Here is a 24,172-nt window from a genome sequence, read left to right as displayed (position 1 = left end):
GAGAGGAACCTATTCCCAAAATAATTATTTAAAAATTGCTACCAAGTAACACATTTTTGGTGTTTTGTGACTTTTAGCTTTGAATCCATCTATCAGTAGCTCCAAACAGTTGACAACATTTACATTTAGCAGATAAACATTTAAAATGTAATCTTTCACTTATGGGAAAACACAGAAAATATTGATGGCTCATACTGCACTACACAGATTTATGTCCAATCAAATGCTCTCTAGAATGATAAAGTAAAGGCTGTTAGCTAATAACAAAAAAGGATGTAACCTTCAGTATGTCTGGCACAAACTCCTTAATAGGAAATATTTCAATCCAGAAAAGGAATCTGCACTCATCAAACGATGTCATGTGGTCTTCAAGAAAGAGAATGTTGCAGATGGTTCACTCTGAACAATCCAAGGTATTTCACCAACCTTGTTAAAGGCCCACTGTATTTTATTTCCTACCCTGACATGTACAGCAGTACCCTAGCAGTCAAATCAGCACCTGCAAACATTTCTGTCAAAATAAATACAGTTCTGCACCTGTAAATCCTTGTAACTGGTAGAGCATAGCACTAACAACTGCAAGTTCATGGGTTCCATTCTCAGGGAACACATGTACTGATAAAATGTATAGTTGAATTCACTGCAAGTCACCTTAGGAAAAAATTGTTTGTCAAATACATAAAGAAAATGCAAGTACTGTGATTCCATTTCCTAAAAATAATTATAAGACATCATTGTACCATCCAGAACAAAATATATGGACAGAAAAACAATCTATCCCAGATTATTACTACACTGTTTACTATTAGGTTAGAGATGAGTTTTTAATGCTCATTGTAGTTAACAAACATGAAAGCTTTTTTCAATGAAAAATGAAAATTTATTTATCAATTGTTTTATTTATAAAACCAGGCAATTTGGGAAATTATATTTCTCTATCACCAAAAAGACAAGAAAATTACAGAAAGCTTCAACTAACATCAACAATGAAAACACACTGAATGCAAGAGCTCTATATATGGGGTCTTTAGTTTCGTTGTACAAAATCACTCATCCTGGAAAAAAGAGTTTAATCCCCCATCTCTTCTTGGGTCTGTTTGGAGTTTGCTTGAGGTGGACAGGGCATGTTGGGTGCATTGTTTGACACATTCCCTGTCCTCTGTGGGACATCTCAACTAATTTCTTGATGTCCCTGCCTCCACCAAGAAGCCTTTGACTCTCCATGAAGTACTGGTTAGGGTGATTAATAGAAAACCCAGCATCCTCAATCTGTAATAAGAAATTATAAAAGTTTAGAAAGTATAAGACAGAGACAACAAACTGACCACTGATGGAGTTTACTCACTTGCAGGTTAAAAGACTGTTCCAGGTTCAACACAAGTAAAGCTGTATCAACAGCATTTATGGCATTATGTCAAAAACCACAAAAATGACTTATAACAATAATTGTGGTTATTGTGACTCATTAAAACAACGGAAGTAAATGGTTTAATGCACTTGAAGGTTTTAAGGTTCACCTGTCTGCTGTGTGTATTTTTCATTTCCCTTGTTGATTTGTAACTAGTAGCCCTAATAAACACACGCACAAACATTTTATTTATTTGTTCATTCAGTTTTATTTTTTTTAAGAGCAAATATTTTTCCTAAAAATTTATGTTCTCGTATGTGGACAGCGGGACTAAGTTGTGACGTTTTAAACGATAACCAAGCAACAGAAAGTCCGATTTTTATTTTTATCATATTGTTTACGTTTCAAGTTTCAAGGAGTGTTGGTTATTCATGTTTAATAACATTGAACAGACATTACAGCTGATTTTCTGTAAAGATGCTTTGGAACAATGTGTATTGGGAAAAGCACAAATAAAAAAACGATATAAATAAAATAATCTTTAATAAAAAAAAATATATACTTTGGCAACAAAATCTCAGTGTTCTCTCTTTGCCAGTGATAGCCAGTGATGAAGCATTTTACCAATCAGAAATTTGCATAATTAATTCTGGCCAGCATTGTCCAATCATTGCCAACCATTTTAAAATAAAATGAATTATACACTACAAATTCTGAATATAAGTACTGATTTACACTGTCCCATGTCTGCCAAACATGTTGAATTGTGCAAATATCATCTACAGCCAGAAAGTGAACTTTTGGTTGGGTATTAGGAGCAGGGCTCCAGACTAAAAAAATTACTTAGGAGCTAAACTGAAACATTAAGGAGCCAAATGGCTGTTTCACAGATTTTCTCGATTTAGATTGCTGTTCAGAAACAAGATATAAAGCCAAAGATAAGGAAGTCAGCTGATAACCCATTTATTGAAGTTTTAAGAAACAGTATATAAAGTTATGATAAGTTTGCATTCCCTTGTGTCTCATTAATGTTCACACCCCTTTCATAATTTATACAAAATATTGTCAAAAGAGCCCTGAGGAGTGAATGTACTTGGCTGCATAGGAAAGCTATAGGATGCTCCCTTGCTTCCTATTTAGGGAATAACAACCACCAGTGTGCTGTCTATCTGCACTGGTCTCAGAAAAGTTTGAAATGCACCTTATTTTCATCCTAATTTCATATAAAGCCTCTGAAAGCAGAAATGTTCCGCTTTTGGATGAACCCTTTGATTCTCAATGTGATCATGCACAATAAATGTAGGATTTCTATTGGAAAATAGCACTTTAGTCCAGTATTGTGGTCATTGTTTAACAGCATGCCGTTTCGCAATACATTGCTCAAATCTTTTAAACGGAATATCATATGAAATCGTATATCGTTGAGACTCTAATCTTTTGGTTTCAATGTAAAAAAACTATATTAGGTTTCTTACCAAATATAGTTGTATTGGTGTTTCTCCTTGAGATGAACTCTGCTGTCATCAGCGCCATGTTGTTTTGTCACATGACTCAGTGCGTCAAAAGTTTAACCCTTTTCTGACAGCAAAGATATCAGTCAGTTTAAATAAAATGAAATTATGCATAGTGTGTCGCAAAAAAACAAAACAATATGTCTACGCAGGAGGATGCACTGTTGCACGAGGTTAAAGCTGAAATATATTTGTTAAAGCACTTACATTAATTCTTTCATTTGTGCAGTGGGACCACAGATGATCTGCTATCCGTCAATGACAGTGTTAAAAAAACAGATGTTGTTTGGGTTTTCACTTAATACTATATTAATACCTATAAGTGTGTCTTAATATTTATTCCATTGCCACATTTACTTCCATTTTAAGTGCCCCCCTTCTTTTCTTTACAGAAACGATTCAAAATAACTTTCTGTTATAATCAACTTTATGCCACAAATGTTGCCGATAGAGTTTGTATTGTACCCTGAACATTGCATTAGAACCGCACAGAACATTTAAGGGTGGTGGCTTATGTGCATGTACCTCATTCTTGAATTGAAAAAGACACAATCATTCCCTCCTATATGGCAAAGTCTCTCTCATGTCTCCCTGCAAGCTGAATTACATTCAGAACGTTGTCCAATCCATTTGTTTTTAAGTGCAGAGGATATGGCTGTTTAATTGTTTCAATCACAGCATGCTCCTCATGAATCAAAGTTTCAAGCTCATTTCTTTGAGACTAGTGTGCAGGGGTCTCTGCGGTAGTTAAGCTGCGGACTGAAAGATCTATTACACAGATCCATTTCAGAGTTACCGCATTACAGTGGACTACCCTTGCCTGGCTACTCAGTGGAAAATGAAAAATGCATAAACATGAAACAGTCCCAGCCGCGGCCGAGAAACGAATCAATCCAGTGGATGTGCAACAAGCTCATTTCTGAGACCATCTGCTGAGTTCTGCCTTTCTCAGCTTCTCTCCTCCTTTTCATTATTCTCACTATTGTTTGATTTATTGCAGTTGTGTAAATATTTCATCAGTGAAGTATTACATTTTGACCTTTAAATAAATGCTGCCAGTGAGGGAGGGAATGCAAGCATCTATTTGTTATGTGTCACGGTAGTGAAAGCGCAGGGTACATTTGGCAGTGATTAAAGTCTCCTACACTCCAGTCCAACAAGCATGTTTTTGTGGGCCAAGATGAATCCGGCATCCCGTATCAGATGGAAGAAGGGAGGGGTTAGTGGGGACCCACCAATGAAACAACAAGAATGTTTTATTGTGCGTATTAACATCCAAGGTTTTTTCATTCACCTACCCTAAAATATGATTAATGAATTTCAGAGATGTGATTTTCATTGGGGTTGGGTGGGGGAGAGTGACAGTTTATCTTTCAAATCCTGTTATTGCAGGCTGTTAATCAGAGAAGCCGTCTTATTTATTTTGGCACATCATAGGTTGTTTGCACTGTTTGGCTTGGGGCTATTAGTCATCCGCAATGACCCCAGTGCTGAGCGTCCCAGGGCCACCAACGAAATGATGCCCTTGGTCGGCAAAGGCACTGCCATTTCACCAGGAGCCATTAAAAGCCATTATATCCTATCAATGACACTTTGAGTGCATTACGGTATTAATAGGGGGTGGCGCAGACACAAACGTTGTTATAAACCTTTCTTATTGAGGGAATAAATCCAGACCAGTGTGGGATTAGGAATTTATCACACACACATTGATTTATTTTCAACAACCACATACATACAACAATCAGCCACACCATTTAAACCACCTGCCTAATATTGTGTAGGTCCCCCTCGTGATGCTAAAACAGCACCAAACCGCATCTCAGAATAGCATTCTGAGAGACTATTCTTCTCACCACAATTGTACAGAGTGGTTATCTGAGTTACCGTAGACTTTGTCAGTTCGAACTAGTCTGGCCATTCTCCATTGATCTCTCTCATCAACAAGACATTTCTGTCCGCAGAACTGTCGCTCACTGGATGTTTTTTGTTTTTGGCACTATTCGGAGTAAATTCTAGAGCCTGTTATGTGTGAAAATCCCAGGAGATCAGCAGTTACAGAAATACTCAAACCAGCCCGTCTGGCACAAACAATCATGCAACGGTCAAAATCAGTGAGATCACATCCCCCAGAATGACAACCTGAGTCACCATTATCCTTCATTGTACAGATAAATAGATGGAATTAAAGTGAATGGTGATGGAGGGTAAGTCAGTCACAAGGGTTTGAAACAACATGAGGCAAGTAAGCTTATTTTCATTTTTGGGTAAACTATTCCTTTAATATAGTAAAGTTACCTTGTATGATTGCTGATGGTAGATGTGGAAAAATGTCCTGATCATGAATATATTCATTACAAAATTAAATATTTGGTTAGGCTTGTGACTAAAGCCTCCCTGTTTCAAATCCATCTGGAAACACACTGATGAAAAACATTTAAAAGGTTTATCGCTCTCTTTCATAAACAAGACCCCCCCCTCATATTAACCTGTCACCTAGCAGATAGCAGCCGTTTGTGTGCCGTTGGTGTGTGCACATTTTCATTCTCAACCTGTCAGCTGGGCTGCTTTTTTAGCAGAGGGACAGGGCACAGATGTCACATAAGTAATCCTGAGTGACATGGCTCTGAAATATTGCTCTCTGTTCCACAAAAAATAAATAAAATACAGAGAGGTTGCAGTGAGAGTCATTTCCACTGTCTCCAATATTAAAACACAACAAGAAATCAGAAGAAATCCATTACATAAAATAGAGCTGTAATCACTTTCTTTTCAACCAGCTCTGACCCACAAATCCTCTGCTATTATGCCCCTGTCAAAGGAAAGCATTTTGAGACCGCAAAGTCCAATCACTAAAGGCAATCCAAAATACAAAAGAGATTCACCTCATTTATCACGCAATGAAAGAGTTTATTCTCCCTTGCCCTGAAAATACGACTAGTGTCTTTTTAAAAATGCACTTAAAAAATTAATGACCCCGAATGAATGACCCTAAAACTTTTGATATAGTCAATAAATATAGTTTTAGATTATAAACAAACCTGACAATTTGTTAAAGGCATAGAGAAAAATAAAACTTAGTACTCCCAAAAATGAAAAGTGTGTATTTATTTACTCACCCTTATGTCATTCCAAACCCATATGCAGTTTATTTACTGTATATGGGGGGTGGGGGTGTATCCAATGGATTTGTAACAAAATGAGGAATGACATTTTTATTATTGAAATATTCACTAATGTTTTAAGAGCTATATAAAAAAAAAACTTTAAAAAGAATTAATATTCTCTGTCAGCTAATGGCAGATATGACTACAATGCTAGGGCTCTGTGGAGTTTCAGGGCTATCCCTTAGCTGACAAAGGCAGGCCCAATTACAGCAGGCTAAAATGAAAAGCATCCTTACACTGTGTGTCAGCTCAAAGTACTTCTGGCAGGCCAGCTGATTCATTCCCTTGACTAGCTCCAGAATCTGTGATAGTGAGAGAGAAAGAGAGAGGGAGGGAGAGAGAGAGAGAGAGAGAGAGGGGGGTATTAGGAAGTTGAGAATGAGAAATTAATAGGACAAGATAAAGTGATACAAACATTAAAAAATACCAACAACATTTTGATTTTTCATAAGAAAGGATTTATTTTTACATGCGCAAATAGCATGTAGAGTCAACCCACGGAAGGCTGCTGGACCAGACAACATTCCTGGCAGAGTGCTCAGAGGATGTGCAGACCAGCTAGCAGATGTTCTTACCGACATCTTCAACATCTCTCTGAGCAGCGCCGTCGTTCCAACGTGCTTCAAGGCCACCACCATCATCCCCATGCCAAAGAAGTCTTCAGTGTCCTGCCTCAACGACTACCGTCCTGTCGCACTTACACCCATCATCATGAAGTGCTTCGAGAGGCTCGTCATGAGGCACATTAAGACCCAGCTGCCACCCTCACTAGACCCACTGCAGTTTGCGTATCGTTCAAACCGTTCAACGGACGATGCCATCACCACAACCCTCCATCTGGCCCTCACCCACCTAGACACTAAGGACTCATACGTTCGAATGCTGTTCATAGATTTCAGCTCAGCATTCAACACAATCTTTCCCCAGCACCTGATTGGAAAGCTGAACCTGCTGGGCCTGGACACCTCCCTCTGCAACTGGATCCTGGACTTCCTGACTGGGAGACCTCAGTCAGTCCGGATCGGGAACAGCATCTCCACCACCACCACACTGAGGACTGGGGCCCCCCAGGGCTGTGTGCTCAGTCCACTGCTGTTCACTCTGCTGACTCACGACTGTGCAGCAATGCACAGCTCGAATCACATCATCAAGTTCGCCGATGACACGACCGTGGTGGGTCTCATCAGCAAGAACGACGAGTCAGCATACAGAGAGGAGGTGCAGCGGCTGACGAACTGGTGTAGAGCCAACAACCTGTCCCTGAATGTCGACAAAACAAAAGAGATGGTTGTTGACTTTAGGAGAGCACAAGGTGAACACACTCCGCTGAACATCGAAGGCTCCTCTGTGGAGATCGTCAAAAGCACCAAATTCCTTGGTGTTCACTTGGCGGAGAACCTCACCTGGTCCCTCAACACCAGCTCTATCACCAAGAAAGCCCAGCAGCGTCTCTACTTTCTTCGAAGGCTGAGGAAAGCACATCTCCCAACCCCCATCCTCACTACATTCTATAGAGGGACTATTGAGAGCATCCTGAGCAGCTGCATCACTGCCTGGTTTGGGACTTGCACCGTTTCGGACCGCAAAGCCCTGCAGAGGATAGTGAGGACAGCTGAGAAGATCATTGGGGTCTCTCTTCCCTCCATCAAAGACATTTACAAAAAACACTGTATCCGCAAAGCAACCAGCATTGTGGACGACCCCACACACCCCTCACACAAACTCTTTACCCTCCTCCCGTCTGGCAAGAGGTACCGAAGCATTCGGGCCCTCACGGCCAGACTGTGTAACAGCTTCTTCCCCCAAGCCATCAGACTCCTCAATACTCAGAGACTGGTTTGACACACACACACACGTGTCCTGAGTTGCACTTTAATTACTGTCACTTTATAACTGTCTGCTACCTCAATAACTGCTATGTGCATAGAACACTATCTCATAGTATGTTATGTTTACATTTTTAGAAACTGTCATCTTTTTGCACTACTGAGTACTGGTCGGCGCTGCACTGTCTATTGTCCTGTTCATTGTCAGAAATTTGTTGTACTGTCCGTACTTTTTGCACATGTTTGCACGTGCACTTTATATAGGTATATATAGGTTTTTTATATAGGTATTTTATTTTGTTGTGTTGTCTCATGTGGTCCTGTGTTGGTCCTTTGTTGTTTTTATGTAGCACCATGGTCCTGGAGGAACGTTGTCTCGTTTTGCTGTGTACTGTACTAACTGTATATGGTTGAAACGACAATAAAAACCACTTGACTTGACTTGAGCAGCATAAACAACAACAGAACATGAGGATTCACATATTGTCACGTACCTGCAGCGTTGCTGTGAACAGAGTAAAACAGATGGAATAAAATAGATAGGCCTACACAAAAAAATATTTCACTTAAATAATTAACAGATTAACAAATGAAAGCACAAATTGAATCCTCCGGTGCCGAGTGCGCTGTGTAGAACCGGCATAATAGCCTAGACCGTGTAGGAAAACATTTTATAACTTTTAGTTGCATTTTTCAGACCTCGAATAAAATAAATGCTAGTGGATGTTTGCTTCGCAAGTGGTATTGCAATGTGCTTGTACTACTGTTATATTTCAATACTGCATTGCATATCTTACAAATAACCTCTTCGGTCGAAATGTGACCACGCAGGGCTTCGTTTTCCTCACTTAATTTTGCTTACTCAGCAAAATATGGCAGTAGGCACGATTGGTAGGTTGCACATGTTGACACACCCCATGAGTTGATTGATTTGTATAGCATATTTTTCCTTTACCATGCAGCAAACTTTTGAAAGAATATTTTTAACTGTTTAGCTTTTAGTATTAATCGGTCAAAATTCCTACTGAGGGGTAACGGCTTACCAGTCAATTATCATCATACCTAGTCATAATGGTGAACAAGTGAGCCAATAACCAACTAGCTTATCTTGAATTTTAATGGCATTGCTTAAAATAGTATACTGTGCTTTAGCTTGTAGTCAATAAAAGCCTTTTCAAATTCTTTCAGATTGTTTACATTTTAGTGACTGCGTTACGTGTAACGACTGTGCGCTGCATCATATCCAATTTTGGTGAGGGCGCTAATTCTAAGTGCAAATTGTGTGCCAGCATAAAGTGCAAGTTGCTGTGGGTGGGAGTGCTTGCGCTATCTGTGGGTGTATGCGTGCAAACTGTGGGTGTATTGTATATTAAAGAAGTGGTGCAAAAAGCTAATTTCCTGAGAAATAGGTAAGATGTCTGAGGACCATGTCTATTCTCAGCGCAAAGTCTAAACCCAGTTACTGCTTTTGAAGTTTGGCAATTCTACCAGCAGGTGATTTCAAAGAGCTATTGGTAACTTTGAATAGTAGCAATGATTTGTTTCAGTAGATCAAAATTATTAATTATATTTGCATTCTTTATTATTTAACAGAGCCTAAATCTAATTTTTCCTTTAAGAATGGAGTTTCTGTCATAGAAATATGCCTGATGTTCAACAAGGACGCAGTTAATGCGCAAATGAACGCAAGTTCATATTTTTATTCTTACAGATTGTTGCATTTTAATATGATCATATTTTTTTAAATGCAAGAACACATATGTAAACACCCCCTATGAAACGTGTCCAAACAAGGTCACACAAACCCCAAACCAGCATAATAATACAGGGATTCCTTAACATCGATTAGTCAACAAGTCATATTATCAACCCAGCATCTAGTCCACTGACATTGCGCATCTAACATATCGCATAGCTCTGCGCTTTAGACGTAGCGATGCGCTTAAGACGTAGCGCTCTTAAAATAGGGCCCTAATGCTTCACTAGTATTCATACATATTTAGACAGATGTATTTACCTGTTGCAACACGCATTGTTTTTGAGCATCATGCCAAATGCATTGTGTTTTTAAGATGCTATGTCAAGTTAAAAAAGTTGAACTTTTAAAATAAAGTCTCAAACTCCTGAGTTCTGTTACACTGCATTATACTCCATCTGGCTTTTTTGAAATGCAAGAACACATATGTAAACACCCCCTATGAAACGTGTCCAAACAAGGTCAAACAAACCCCAAACCAGCATAATAATACAGGGATTCCTTAACATCGATTAGTCAACAAGTCATTCAGTCAACCCAGCATCTAGTCGATTCTGAAAATATGTAACCTTGCACATCCCTAGTATATAACATCTGAGTTGTGCTAATCATAAAACAATTCCTGGCACAAGAAACTGGGTAAAATAATTAAATTAAATGTCAAATCAATATCTAAGCAGAGTCAGACTGCTAAACAACAAAGATGAATAACACTTTTAAATTCACTGTGCTCTTTCTTCTCCGAACCACACTAACACAGCAAACATTTATAACATTTAAAGAACTCTTTAAAAAAAAAAACAATTATAATAATAATGATAATTTACAAGCCATTTCTGTCTCTTTTCTCTTTTTTTTTTGTTGCTCAGACCTCTCTTTGGGTGAAGCTTTTAACACTGTGTATTCTGAGAGGTAAAGTATGGCATTCCACCTCAGCAAACATATCGGCAAGAGAAGAAATGCATAATGCATGGATTTAAAGGTGAGAGCCAACATCATCAAACACCTAACTTGAGAGCTCTGGAGACAGAAGCTACCTGCAAGTGAAGCTAATACACTGCAAAATACCAGGCAGGGATCTAATATTATGCTGAGAAAAACAAGTTAAATATCACTGGTTTAACAGAATGGCTGAGGATAACATGGCAAAAAACAGCTGACAAAATACATTAAAAATTAACACTGCACTTATTGGATGTGTCGCTATAACTGCTGTGGTGCTGTGCTCAATTGACACTTTGTGAGTTTGTCTTAATTTAGGCTTTGTGTATTTTGCTACCTCTGAAGTATGATTTTTGTTTCAATGTTAAAATGATATCTCCTATCCAAGCCTAATATGCAGGAGCAGCTAAGTAAACCATTTGTGGGTTGATTTCCTCGAAAACAGTCATCACTGAGGTGCTGCATTTTTACTTTTTGTTTGCACAACCAACCACACAACCAAAGGTGTAAATTAGTAGGGGCTTTATGATTGCCGACCAATAGCAGGCAGGTGGGGTGTTTGGGAATACTGTTGGAAAACTGTGTGACAACCGCCAAAGGAAGGGACGGAAACAGGCGTCAGCTTAAGGGGTAAGCTTTTTATTTCTCTATTAATTATACACAATATCAGTGTTGTAGGTTTTTCCCTTGGACGGGTTGTCGGGCCTCTCATGCTCCGTCGCTGCTGCCCTTTTATGCCGCTCTCCTCATGTTACTGAAATTAGACACAGGTGTTAGTCATCATTTTAGCTCAGGTGTGAGCGCCCTTACCGCTTTTCTCTCCCGGACGGGCGCTTGACCACGCCCCCGCTGCCACATACCCCCACCGCCCGACTCAGGCCGGGGCGTCATCCGACCTGCCTACCACTCCCCCATTTCTGGAGAGGAAGTCAGCGGCAGCCATCTGCACCCCGGTCTGTGGACCACCTTGAATTTAAAAGGCTGGAGGGCCAGATACCAACGGGTGATCCGGGCGTTAGTATCTTTCATGCGGTGGAGCCACTGCAGTGGGGCATGATCCGAGCAGAGGGTGAAGGCCCGCCCCAGCAGGTAGTATCGGAGGGTGAGGACCGCCCACTTGATGGCCAGACATTCCTTCTCTACGGTGCTGTACTTAGTCTCCCTCAAGGAGAGCTTCCGGCTAATGTACAGCACCGGGCACCTCTCCCTCCACCACCTCGCGAGTACGGCCCCCAACCCTCTGTCTGAAGCGTCCGTCTGCAAAACAAAAGGGAGAGAGAAGTCAGGTGCATGCAAAAGCAGCCCCCCACAAAGTGCAGCTTTAATCTGTGTAAACGCCTGTTGGCACTGCTCCGACCATTCGACCGGATCTGGAGCCCCCTTTTTAGTAAGGTCAGTCAGCGGGCTGGTGACATCCGAATAATTAGGTACAAACCGTCTGTAATAGCCAGCCAGCCCCAGGAACTGCCTCACCCCCTTTTTGGTCTTGGGTCTAGGGCAAGTCGCAATCGCCGCGGTCTTGTCAATTTGGGGACGCACCTGGCCATGACCCAAGTGGAACCCCAGATACCGTACCTACACACGCCCAACCAGCGCACTTTTTCGGGTTTGCCATGAGCCCCGCCCGCCGCAGCGATCTCAGGACGGCCCTCAGATGTTGTAAGTGCCGCTGCCAATCATTGCTATAAATGATGATATCATCTAAATAGGCAGCGGCGTAAGCAGTATGCGGTCTGAGGATCCTATCCATGAGGCGCTAAAACGTGGCTGGTGCCCCGAACAAACCGAAAGGATGCGTCACGAATTGGTGTAATCCGAACGGCGTGGTGAAGGCCGTTTTTTCACGGGATATTGGTGTCAAGGGGATCTGCCAATAACCCTTCGTTAGATCCAAGGTCGAATAAAACCGAGCAGTACCTAACCGATCGAGCAGTTCATCAACACGGGGCATTGGGTACGCGTCAAACTTAGACACCGCGTTGACTTTTCTATAATCCACACAGAAACGTACAGACCCGTCGCTCTTGGGAACAAGGACGACCGGGCTGGACCAATCGCTGTGAGATTCTTCTATTACTCCCATGTCAAGCATCGCGTCCAATTCTTCCGAACTATTTTCTTTTTGTGTTCGGGCAAGCGATAGAGGCGGCAGCGTACCACTCCGCCCGGCTCGGTCTCGATGTGGTGTTGTATGATGTCTGTGCGGCCCGGTAGAGGAGAGAACACGTCTGCAAACTCCTTTTGTAGTTCGGAAACCTCTGTGAGTTGGCGTGGGGAGAGGTGGTCTCCACAAGGAACCGGGGTGTTAGGATTGCAGGCTTTGTTTACCTCCGGTCCGAGCTCCGCCCTCTCCGGAACTACCGTTGCCAACGTCACAGAGGCCGCCTCTTCCCTCCACAATTTCAGGAGGTTGAGGTGATATATTTGATGCGCGCCCCCTCTATCGGTACGTTTAACCTCATAATCGAGATCCCCAACTCGTCGTGTGACCACAAAGGGTCCTTGCCACTTGGCGAGTAATTTCGAGCTCGATGTTGGGAGTAGTACAAGTACTTTATCTCCCGGTGCAAATTCCCGTAGCTGAGCACCCCTGTCATACAGCCGGCATTGGCGTTCTTGAGCCTGGAGCAAATTCTCCTGTGTTAATTGCCCCAGTGTGTGGAGTTTTGCTTGAAGATCAAGAACGCATTGAATTTCATTTTTAGCATTAGAAGGTCCCTCCTCCCAAGCTTCACGGATGACGTTGAGGACCCCGCGTGGGCGTCGCCCGTACAGCAGCTCAAATGGGGAAAATCCCGTGGAGGCTTGCGGAACCTCTCGTACTGCGAATAACAGGGGGTCCAGCCACTTATCCCAATTCCTAGCGTCTTCGTGCACGAATTTACGAATCATATTTTTGAGTGTTTTATTAAATCGTTCCACCAGTCCATCCGTCTGAGGATGGTACACGCTAGTGCGAATCGACTTAATGCCCAATAGTTCGTAAAGTTCGCGAAGTGTTCGTGACATAAAAGTAGTGCCTTGGTCGGTGAGGATTTCTTTCGGAACCCCCACCCGGGAGATTATCTTGAAGAGTGCCCCGGCAACACTACGTGCTGAGATGTTGCTCAGAGGCACTGCTTCCGGATACCGCGTTGCGTAATCCACCAGGACTAACACAAAGCGATGTCCGCATGACGTCCGTTCTAATGGCCCGACGAGGTCCATTCCAATTCTCTCGAAGGGCACCTCAATCAATGGAAGGGGGCGCAAAGGCGCTTTTGGGGTTGCCGGTGGGTTTACCAGCTGACATTCACGGCACGCCGCACACCACCTGCGGACGTCGCCGCCAATGCCCAGCCAATAGAAACGGGCTATTAGACGAAAAAGTGTTTTCCATTCCCCTAGGTGACCGGCCATAAGATTATAGTGAGCCGCCTGGAAAACCATTTCCCGGCGGCTCCGTGGAATCAACAATTGTGTCACCTCCTCCTTTGTTTGAGCGTCCTGCGTCACTCTGTACAACCGATCTTTAATAACTGAAAAATACGGATATGAAATGGCGATACCCGGCCGGAGTTGTTGACCATCGATTACGCTCACTTGGTCAAAAGCGTGCTTAAGGGTTTCATCCCGCGACTGCTCCAAGGGAAAGTCCCCCTCAGGGAACTCCCTGAGAGGAGGGGTGACCCCCTCGCCCCTTCCCTCGTCACTCGGAGCAGCCGAGGACGGCCCCGGCTCCGCCTCCCCTGCCAAAGCATCGCACATCACACACCTCTTCACTTTCATGCAGGACACATCTGCACAAACTCCCTCTAATACACTTCTAAAATTCGGCCAATCAGTACCCAAGATTAGCGGATGGGTGAGGCGGGAACTAACCGCTGCCTCCACACTATGTTTTTCTCCCCGGAATTTGATCGCTAAAGTCACCTGTGCCCAAAGCACCGGGTTGAACCAAGCGTTGGTGGATGGTGGTCTGATTACAGCCGGTATCCATCAATGCTTGGTATGTACCCCCCTGGATCCTTACCTGGACCCGGTATGCTCCAGCCCGACCGGGGGCAGCCTGCGGGACATCGGAGACCTGCACCACCGTCCCCACCTCCATCAGCGGACACTGATCCCGGAAGTGGTCCGGGTCTCCGCACCTCCAGCAGACCGGCCCAGGCGCCACGGCCGCTGGCGGGCGCCACCACCTGAGGAGGAGAGCGGCTGAAGGACGGGGAAGGGTTAGGCGAATTCTCCCACGGCCGGGAAGTTGGCCTGGTGTATCCTCCATGCCTGCGGGGGGCAGGAACGGGCCCTGGGGAGAGAGCAGAGCGAGAGGGAACAGGGGGGGAGAAGCAGGGGAAGACACAAGGGAAGGGGAGAGAGAGAGAGAGGGGGACGGCTCATCCGCCCTCGGTATCGCCGCCAAGTGGTCCTCCGCGAGCTGAACAGCTGCCTCCAGCAACGCCGGGCGGTGGCACTGGACCCATTCCACCGTTCTCCTGGGCAGTCGTTGCACGAATTGCTCCAGTACCACCTGATCGATGACTCCATCGACGTCGCGGTCCCCCGCGAGCAGCCACCGCCGACAGGCGTCCCGGAGCCGTTGAACAAACGCAAACGGGCGGTCGGACTTCTCAAGCTTCATGCTCCGGAAGAGCTGGAGATTCTCCTCCGGACTCCGACCAACCCGTTGCAGAATGGCCCTCTTTAGGTCAGAGTAAGCCAGGAGGTTAGTCGCCGGCAGTTGTTGTGCCGCAAGTTGTGCTTCCCCGGACAGGAGAGGAATTAGACGGGCTGCCCACTGTTCGGGCGGCCAGCCCCAGATTTCAGCCGTCTTCTCAAATAAGTCGAGGAAGGCCTCAGGATCATCTGCTAGGACAACCGCCAAAGGAAGGGACGGAAACAGGCGTCAGCTTAAGGGGTAAGCTTTTTATTTCTCTATTAATTATACACAATATCGGTGTTGTAGGTTTTTCCCTTGGACGGGTTGTCGGGCCTCTCATGCTCCGTCGCTGCTGCCCTTTTATGCCGCTCTCCTCATGTTACTGAAATTAGACACAGGTGTTAGTCATCATTTTAGCTCAGGTGTGAGCGCCCTTACCGCTTTTCTCTCCCGGACGGGCGCTTGACCACGCCCCCGCTGCCACAAACTGTTTTTATTTTTGAAATTCCATTTGGAGGAGCAGAAATTACACTTCACCTTTAAGTAATCGTCACATTACAAATTTTTGGTAATAAAGCATCTTGAAAACAATATACCATACTTGTGGTTTCATAACCCAATAGCAAACAAACAGCTGTATTAAGTCAATAATGTATTGGATATACATGTATTAAGCGATGTGGCACAAAAACAATGCTGGGATTAAGTCTATCAGTGACACACATGCCACTCTGCATGTTCCCACTACTTTGTCACTGTTTGAACGGCAAACCACGCATGTGATCCTTTAATCTGAGCTTCCCGAGGCAGAACTCGTGCTGTGACTGTCTCTAACAGTGAGTGAGCGAGCTGAGCTCAGGTTTCCACAGTAGTTTCTCCTTCCCGACTGGAGTCTCGCCCTTCTGACTGTAATGTCACTCTGTCAACAGACAGGTTGACTGAGAAGGTTGACGTTCTGCATTTTAATCACCCTTCTGCCCGGTCTTTTCACTTTTCTGGGTTTTTTAATTATCCAGCACACTGGGCTGGCTCTGCAGCAAGACAGCCACGTGTTGCAAGAGCTCCTGGGGTGAACATCATACTGTTGCTTCACATGCCCACAGGTCTACGACTCTCCGAACACTCACAGTCTATAAGGACACTGCTTGGAGTCTACAATGAAATTATGAATTTAATTGGATTGGAAATGTGCTACCCTTGGGATGCCATGTCGGATTGCATTAGCCAGCCATCAGCCATTTCCCTCAACCACACTATGGTTATTGGATGAGCCATGTGAAACTAAAATCAGCACACCTTACATTGGGAACACACAAACGTTTCTCGTAGCACTGTATTGTTTTCAGCTTACCCCAATCTATACACTTTGTATCATTTTTAAGGTTCAAAAGCATATATTATTTCAGTAATAATAGCATCAAAATAGGAATGTGCTAATCTATTGATGTTTGGCTCCATTTGGAAGAATTTGGGGTAGGTTAGAGCATAATGTGAAACAAAGTGTTCTTCCACCATTGTCCATATCATAATATTTATTACATATAAGGAAATACAGATAAATTAAATAAAAATTTCTATAGGTGACATTTCAAAGATTGATTATTAATATCATATAGATTGTTGTGTGTATAACATGTTTATGAGCAATTTACTGATTTATTTTTAAACAACACTTATAGTGATCCCATAATAAAAAAGCCAAAAATCTATTACAATAAATAAATAAATAAATATTTACAAGATACATTTAGAAACCAAAATAGCACATTTTAATGTCATGTTAGTTACCATGTAGTTCATGGTAATCTTAATCAAATGTAATGTTTAATTTTAAAGGAATAGTTCACCCAAAAAATAAATTCTCAAAATGTACTCACCCTCATGCCACTCCAGATGTGTATGACTTGCTTTGTTCTGCAGAAAACAAAGATTTTTAGAAGAATATTTCAGCTCTGTTGGTCCTTATAAAGTGAATGGTGACCAGAATTTGGAAGACCCAAAAATCACATAAAGGCCACATAAAAGTAATCCATATGACTCGTGGTTATATTCATGTCTTCAGAAGTGATATGATAGGTATGGGTGAGAAAAAGAGAAATATTGAAGTCGTTTTTTACTATAAATCTCCACTTTCAACTTCACTTTTACAGTTTCACATTTTGAAAGTGAAAGTGGAGATTTATGTTTTTTTGTGTGTGTTTTTTTAAATAAAGACTTAAATAATTATATTTTTCTCACCCATACCACTTCTGAAGATAGCCACTGGAGTCTCATGGATTACTTTTATTTGGCCTTTATTTGATTTTGGAGCTTGAAAGATCTGGTCACCATTCACTTGCATTGTAAGGACCAACAGAGCTGAAATATTCTTCTAAAAAGCTTTGCTTATGTTTTGCAGAAGAAAGAAAATCATACACATCTGGGATGGCATGAGAGTAAATAAACGATGAGAGAATTTCATTTTTGGGTGAACTTTACCTTTAAGGACATTTTGCATTCTTTTGTACAACAAACAATTGTGATACACTCTTAGGTCGCTAACTGATGCCCAGTTTAAAATCTGGGTCCTGAAGCAAGATCATTTGAGAACCACTGGCTTAAATACAGTATTAAAAACATTATGTGGTTTAATTAACCCAATATTATTTAGTTGGCACCTATCATCATTATTATTTACAGCACAAATAATAAAATAATTCCACATAAAATTGCATCTATATGATGTTGTTTAATTTTTGATTGGTACCTTCAGTCATATTAGCCAAACTCTTAAGAGTAACCCAAGAGACAAAATACACAAATTTGACTTTTTTCTTTTTAATAGCCTTTTAATGCTGAACTTAATGGCCTTGTTAAAAGCAGTCCGTTAATTACATTAGTGTCTAAGTTTTATAATTCCAAGAACATTACAGCAAGGCCGGACCATACAATTTCATTGACTGGCGTATTGAAGCTGCTTTAATGTGGTAAAAAAATAATGTGGTTAAGTGTACTTTAAAGAATGCTTCCAATCACAAGATACAGCAAAGGTCAACGCAATCAACACAGAGTTGAAGCTGTCATTTATGATGTAGAATCCAGAATTGTTCTACATTTTTCATTATTTATATTCTAGAAGTATAGCAGAATCATTAATATTCCAAAAGTACACAAGTAATTATAGCACTTGTGTAAGAATATTATATAATTGTACCATTTTAATGATTATTTAGTATTTTGTCTAGTCTGTGATAGTAAAAGAAACATTTTAAAGCAAATGAATTAATCAAATCACAATCACATATCTCAATAACTGAGAAAAGCCACAGTATAAAGTTAAACATAGTTCACCTGAAAAAAATACAAATAAAAACAAGTCTTGAGACCCCACCTTTTGTCAAGTGGCTTGATTAATTGTCTTTATTTTCAATATGTAAATCTCTCTAAGTTAACAGCCCTAGTTTCTGTCCTTAAAGCCCTTTACACATTCTATAACCAATGGTCACCTCTATATCTTTGCACATTGTGCTGAGCCTGCTCAAGTGTGTGTTGTGGCGATCAGACAAACCTGATTGATCCCACTGGGGGAGATTTTATAGGACTGCAACTTCTGTTTCAAGAGCTCAGGGCCATTGTGGCGGAATGGATATCCTGCGAGGAAGAGAAGAGAAAGGTAATAAGTAGGGCTGTCAATCGATTACATTTTTTGATCGAATTAATCACATGGTGTCCCGATTATTTAATCGCGATTAATCGCATGTACAAATATTTGTTGAGAAAGCCCCTCCTATAACAATAATTCAATATATAATAATGAAATAATTATACATAGTTATCTTTAAATATTAAAAAATTATATATAAGTATATATATATATTGTTTTGTTATGAGTAAGAAAATTTAAGCATTAAGTTTTAAGTTACAGAAGATAAACATGTTTTTCATTTATTCAGCATTTCAGAATGCTAATGTTTTCCAGGAATATTCATTTCCTAATGTGATCCGATTTAGGTCATGGTCACTTTAAGATCGCGCAGTTCTAACTGTCCTATTACGTTACCCGTAGTCGGGAAGTAATCATTCGCGCATTTCTTGCGCATTTTTCCCATTTTGTTTAATTCTCTTATATGCTTCGCATCCATCTTATCTGTCTACTCCTTGTGTCTGGCATAGCATCGTTGGTATGTATATTTTGTTTTTGCGAGATTGTCTGGAGGAATTCTTAATTATTTTTGTCAATATTTTAAGTTTGTAAAGTGTAATCTGAGGACGGTTTGAATTTACTACGACTAAGCAAATGCTAGCTCACGTGTGTAGTTTGCTAATGAGTTGCACGTTAAAGGTGTCATAATGACCTGAATGTTATTAAAATGTATTTCTTCTCACTTAAATGAGTACAAACGAAATTCAGCAGTTATAGTGCAAATAAGCCTTTATTCATGTTGAGTTGAGGTTTGTTAAGTCGGCGTGACTCTGATTTGTCATTATTCTTTTTGTATTGCAGTTTCACTTTTTTCTCTGTATCTCCAATAAACCTGTGGAAGAATTAATCTTCAGAGTCTTGGTGTGGGGAAAAAGTTTAGCTGGCTGTCAGGATATTAAGCAGACATATCGAGGACGGCACAGTAAAACAACGACTATCAAGCAAACGAGATAAAGCAGAGCGAGTTGGAAGCTAGCCGACATGTCGTCGCCACACGCATCCAGTGGACGATCAGCGGACCATACTCTAAAGTCAAGTGCTACTGGAGCATCGCGCGCCACCGAGCTTCAGGCTACAGAGGAGAGCGCGCATGGAAGTACAGCAGCACAGGATAACCCACACTGTGCATCGTTAAGGACGCGCTCGCAAGTGTGTTGTTCGGCGAGATCCAGTTCATCGTCACAGGGGTCTGCAGCAGTCAGAGCGAGAGCAAGAGCGGAAGCAGCAAAGACACGCCTATGCTATGCTGAAGAGGAAGCCAATCTGAGGCTACAACAAGCTAAGTTGGAAGTGTCTTTAGAAATGCTAAAACATAAAAAAGAGGCTGCAGCAGCCATTGCCGAAGCAGAGGCATTTGGAGCTGCTGCTGATGTAAAGAGTGAGAAAAATAGCTATGACCTGAATATAGACTCTGTTCCTTTAGAAGCTTCACAACGCACAAGGCAGTATGTGCTTGATCAACAAAGAGAAAGGGATTTAGAATTCCAGTCATGTGAAAACGGTGACACACAAGCAAAGACAGCGCCAGTCCCTAATCACAATGTGTCACCTCCACCACTAAAGCCTGAAGCCAGTCCCTTCTATCCGCACCAGAACAATACTGATCCACATCGTCTCATCTCACAGCAGCTTTACATCAGCACATACGAGGACAGCTACAAGCCATTCAACATGACGCCTGGAGACGTTCGGCTACCTCATATCAAGTCCAGTGGTGAGCATGCTTCTCCTGCACATCACTTCAGAACACGAAATCACGACACTCAGCCTCCTCCCGCACACCATGTCATAGCGCCAGACTCAAATGACAGCAGCTCATACACAAATGACTTTGTCAGGTATCTAGCCCGCCGCGAGCTTGTGGCTACAGGCTTGCTTCAATTCAACGACAAACCCCAAAGCTACAGAGCATGGAAGCATTCCTTTTTGACTGTCATCAGAGGCCTAAACCTGGAACCGAGTGAGGCGATGGATCTTCTGCTAAAGTGGCTTGGAAAGGAGTCAGCAGAGCATATTGAGCAGATAAGAGCAATACACATCAATCGGCCCTAAGCAGGACTGGCCATGGCATGGGAAAGGCTCGAGCTAACTTATGGCTCCGCTGAAGCGATAGAAAATGCTCTGTTCAAACGCATTGACAGCTTTCCAAGAATAATAAACCAAGATGGACCGAAGCTGACTAAGCTGGGTGATCTGCTAATGGAGCTGCAGGCCGCTAAGGCTGAGGGAGACCTACCAGGCCTGGCTTTCCTTGACACAGCGAGAGGCGTCAACCCAATTGTACAGAAACTACCGTCTCGTCTCCAGGACAAGTGGGTGATAGCTGGTGCAGCCTTCAAATGTCAAAACCAGGTGAACTATCCTCCCTTTGGCTTCTTTGTCAATTTTGTCAGCCAAGAGGCACGCATTGCAAATGACAAAAGCTTCAACCTCATCGGTAACACAGACATGACCCTCAGGACAGAGAGGACAGCGTGGAAGCCGAACAGACAGCGGGAAGTCTCCGTCCACAAGACAGAGTTGTCACCCAGAGCCACATCTGACACGGGTGAGTCTCCAACAAAATCTGGCGATGGCGACAAACTTTGTCTGTTGCATAAAAAGCCACACCCTCTCCGTAAGTGCCAGGCATTCAGAGAGAAGCACATTGATGAGCGCAAAACACTCCTCAAAGAAAACAATGTGTGCTTTAAATGTCTTTCTTCCTCGTCTCACATAGTAAAGCATTGCAAGCTCAATGTCCAGTGTTTTGAATGTAAGAGCAACAGGCACAACACAGCACTTCACCCTGGACCCGCACCTTGGCAGCAGGAGGCTGGCCCTGCTTCTGAGCACGGCGGGGAGGAGGATGAAGCTTCACCGCAGTCTCAGGTCACCAGCAAATGCACAAAAGTCTGCGGAGGGGAACTCACCGATCGCTCCTGCTCGAAAATATGCCTCGTCAAAGTGTTCCCAGCCAGCCACAGAGAAAAAGCTGTGAAACTGTATGCAATCATGGACGAGCAGAGCAACAGGTCACTGGTTCGCTCACAGTTCTTCGACATGTTCAACGACCAAAGTCCCAGCGCTCCTTACACACTGAGAACATGTGCTGGAGTGAAACAATCAGCAGGCAGAAGGGCCAGTGGCTATGAAGTGGAGTCTCTGGATGGAACTGTTCGCGTCGTGTTGCCAAGCCTCATAGAGTGCAACGACATACCGAACAACAGAGAGGAGATTCCGACCCCCGAAGTAGCCCTTCATCATGCTCATCTTAGGTCAGTGGCACACCTCATCCCGGACATTGACCCGCAAGCCCCCATTATGCTTCTCTTAGGACGGGACATTATCAGAGTGCATAAAGTCCGCAAACAGGTGAATGGCCCTCACAACCTGCCTTACGCACAGAAGTTGGACCTGGGGTGGGTCATTGTTGGAAATGTGTGTCTAGGTAATGTTCACAGGCCACTGACAATTAGCACGTTCCACACGAACACCACAGAGCTGCAACGGCCCACTCTCTTTGACGCGTGCCCCAACGTGTTCCATATGAAGGAGAGGTTCAGCGACACCCAGACCACCAGTGAGCCTCAAGCTTATCCTGAGGACCAGCCTATCTGTGAAACCGACCACCTAGGATGCACGGTGTTCAGGCGGACCAGGGATGACAACCAGGTGGCTCCCTCCATTCAAGATACAACGTTCATGGAGATAATGGATGAAGGACTACAAAAAGACTCAAACAACAGTTGGGTGGCGCCATTACCCTTCAAGAGCCCACGCCCACGGCTCCCTGACAACAGGTCACAGGCGCTGAGGCGTCTCATGTCTCTCAAGCGTAACTTTGAGAAAAAGCCTGAGATGAGAGACCACTTTCTAGCCTTCATGGGCAACATGTTTCGGAACGGTCATGCAGAGTTAGCCCCCCCTCTCGGCCCGGATGAAGAGAAGTGGTACTTACCAACGTTCGGGGTGCATCATCCGAAGAAACCAAAGAAAATCCGGGTGGTATTCGATTCCAGTGCCCAATACGACAGCGTATCACTCAACAACATGCTGTTAACGGGACCTGACCTGAACAACACACTACTGGGAGTGCTGATTCGGTTCAGAAGAGAGGCCATCGCCTTCACAGCCGACATAGAACAGATGTTCTATTGCTTCCTGGTAAGAGAAAAAGACCGTGATTTCTTACGTTTTCTCTGGTTCCAGGACAATGACCTCTCCAAGGCCATCGTGGATTATCGCATGAACGTCCACGTCTTCGGCAACAGCCCTTCACCTGCGGTGGCTATTCACGGTCTACACAAGTCTGTTCAAAGCAACGAGTTCCCGGTCAACCCAGACGTGCAGCACTTCATGTTGCATGACTTCTATGTCGATGATGGGCTGAAGTCCCTGCCCACAGTTCAAGCTGCTATCAGCCTGTTAAAAAGGACACAGGATGTGCTCTCCAAGTCGAATCTGAGACTTCACAAGATTGCAGCGAATAACAAAGAGGTCATGGACGCCTTTCCATCCAGTGAACACGCGAGTGACCTCAAAGACCTTGACCTCGACGCAGACGCGCTGCCATTGCAGCGCAGCCTCGGGCTTGACTGGAATCTCAAGACAGACTGTTTCCTTTTTAATGTCTCCAGTGAGACCAAGCCCTACACCCGGCGGGGTGTCTTGTCCACTATCAATAGCCTCTACGACCCACTTGGATTTGTTGCACCCGTCACAGTCCAAGGCAAGGCTATACTGCGAGAGCTCACGGCGGAGAATGGTGACTGGGACGCGCCCTTACCTCCAGCGATGGAAGATGCCTGGACGTCATGGAGAGCCTCTCTGTCCGAGCTCGCTGAGCTTTCCATCCCAAGGCGCTACACAGAAGCCTCACCGTCAGCAGCGGTAAGAAGAGAACTGTGTGTGTTCTGTGATGCGTCAGTTAAAGCTATCGGCGCTGTGTGCTACCTGAAAGTGACAGACAGCAATGGCAACAACCAGATTGGATTTGTTATGGGCAAAGCCAAGCTGGCCCCCCGCCCTGAACACACAGTGCCAAGACTTGAACTCTGCACAGCAGTGCTTGCTGTTGAGTTAGCAGACCTGGTCTCAGCAGAACTAGACCTACAGCTTGATGTCGTAACCTACTACTCAGACAGTAAAGTAGTCCTGGGCTATATTTGCAATGAGACCAGGCGCTTTTATGTCTATGTCAGCAACCGGGTGTTACGCATCCGTAGATCCAGCCGACCAGACCAGTGGCGCTACGTGCCAACAGACCTGAACCCTGCAGATCATGCAACATGTTCTGTCCCTGCTGGCCAACTGAAACACACC

The 24,172-nt window shown here is 43.4% G+C and overlaps 1 protein-coding gene across 1 annotated transcript in view; it reads right to left on the bottom strand.

Annotated features, from left to right (window-relative positions):
- Positions 1-1,046: 1,046 nt before the first annotated feature.
- The window catches only part of prim2 (DNA primase subunit 2), a gene marked incomplete at its 5' end in the record, with an annotated part of 110,028 nt that continues 86,902 nt past the window's right edge, over positions 1,047-24,172 (bottom strand). Inside the window, 5 exon segments of the mRNA XM_052150465.1 lie at positions 1,047-1,072; positions 1,075-1,150; positions 1,153-1,269; positions 6,263-6,328; positions 18,734-18,816. Coding sequence (XP_052006425.1) covers positions 1,047-1,072; positions 1,075-1,150; positions 1,153-1,269; positions 6,263-6,328; positions 18,734-18,816 — 368 coding nt within the window.

Source organism: Xyrauchen texanus, chromosome 20 (genome assembly GCF_025860055.1).
Source record: "Xyrauchen texanus isolate HMW12.3.18 chromosome 20, RBS_HiC_50CHRs, whole genome shotgun sequence".
NCBI classification, from domain to species: Eukaryota; Metazoa; Chordata; class Actinopteri; order Cypriniformes; family Catostomidae; genus Xyrauchen; species Xyrauchen texanus.
Note: the sequence above shows the minus strand (reverse complement) of the source record. Positions and strands in the feature narration are given on the sequence as shown.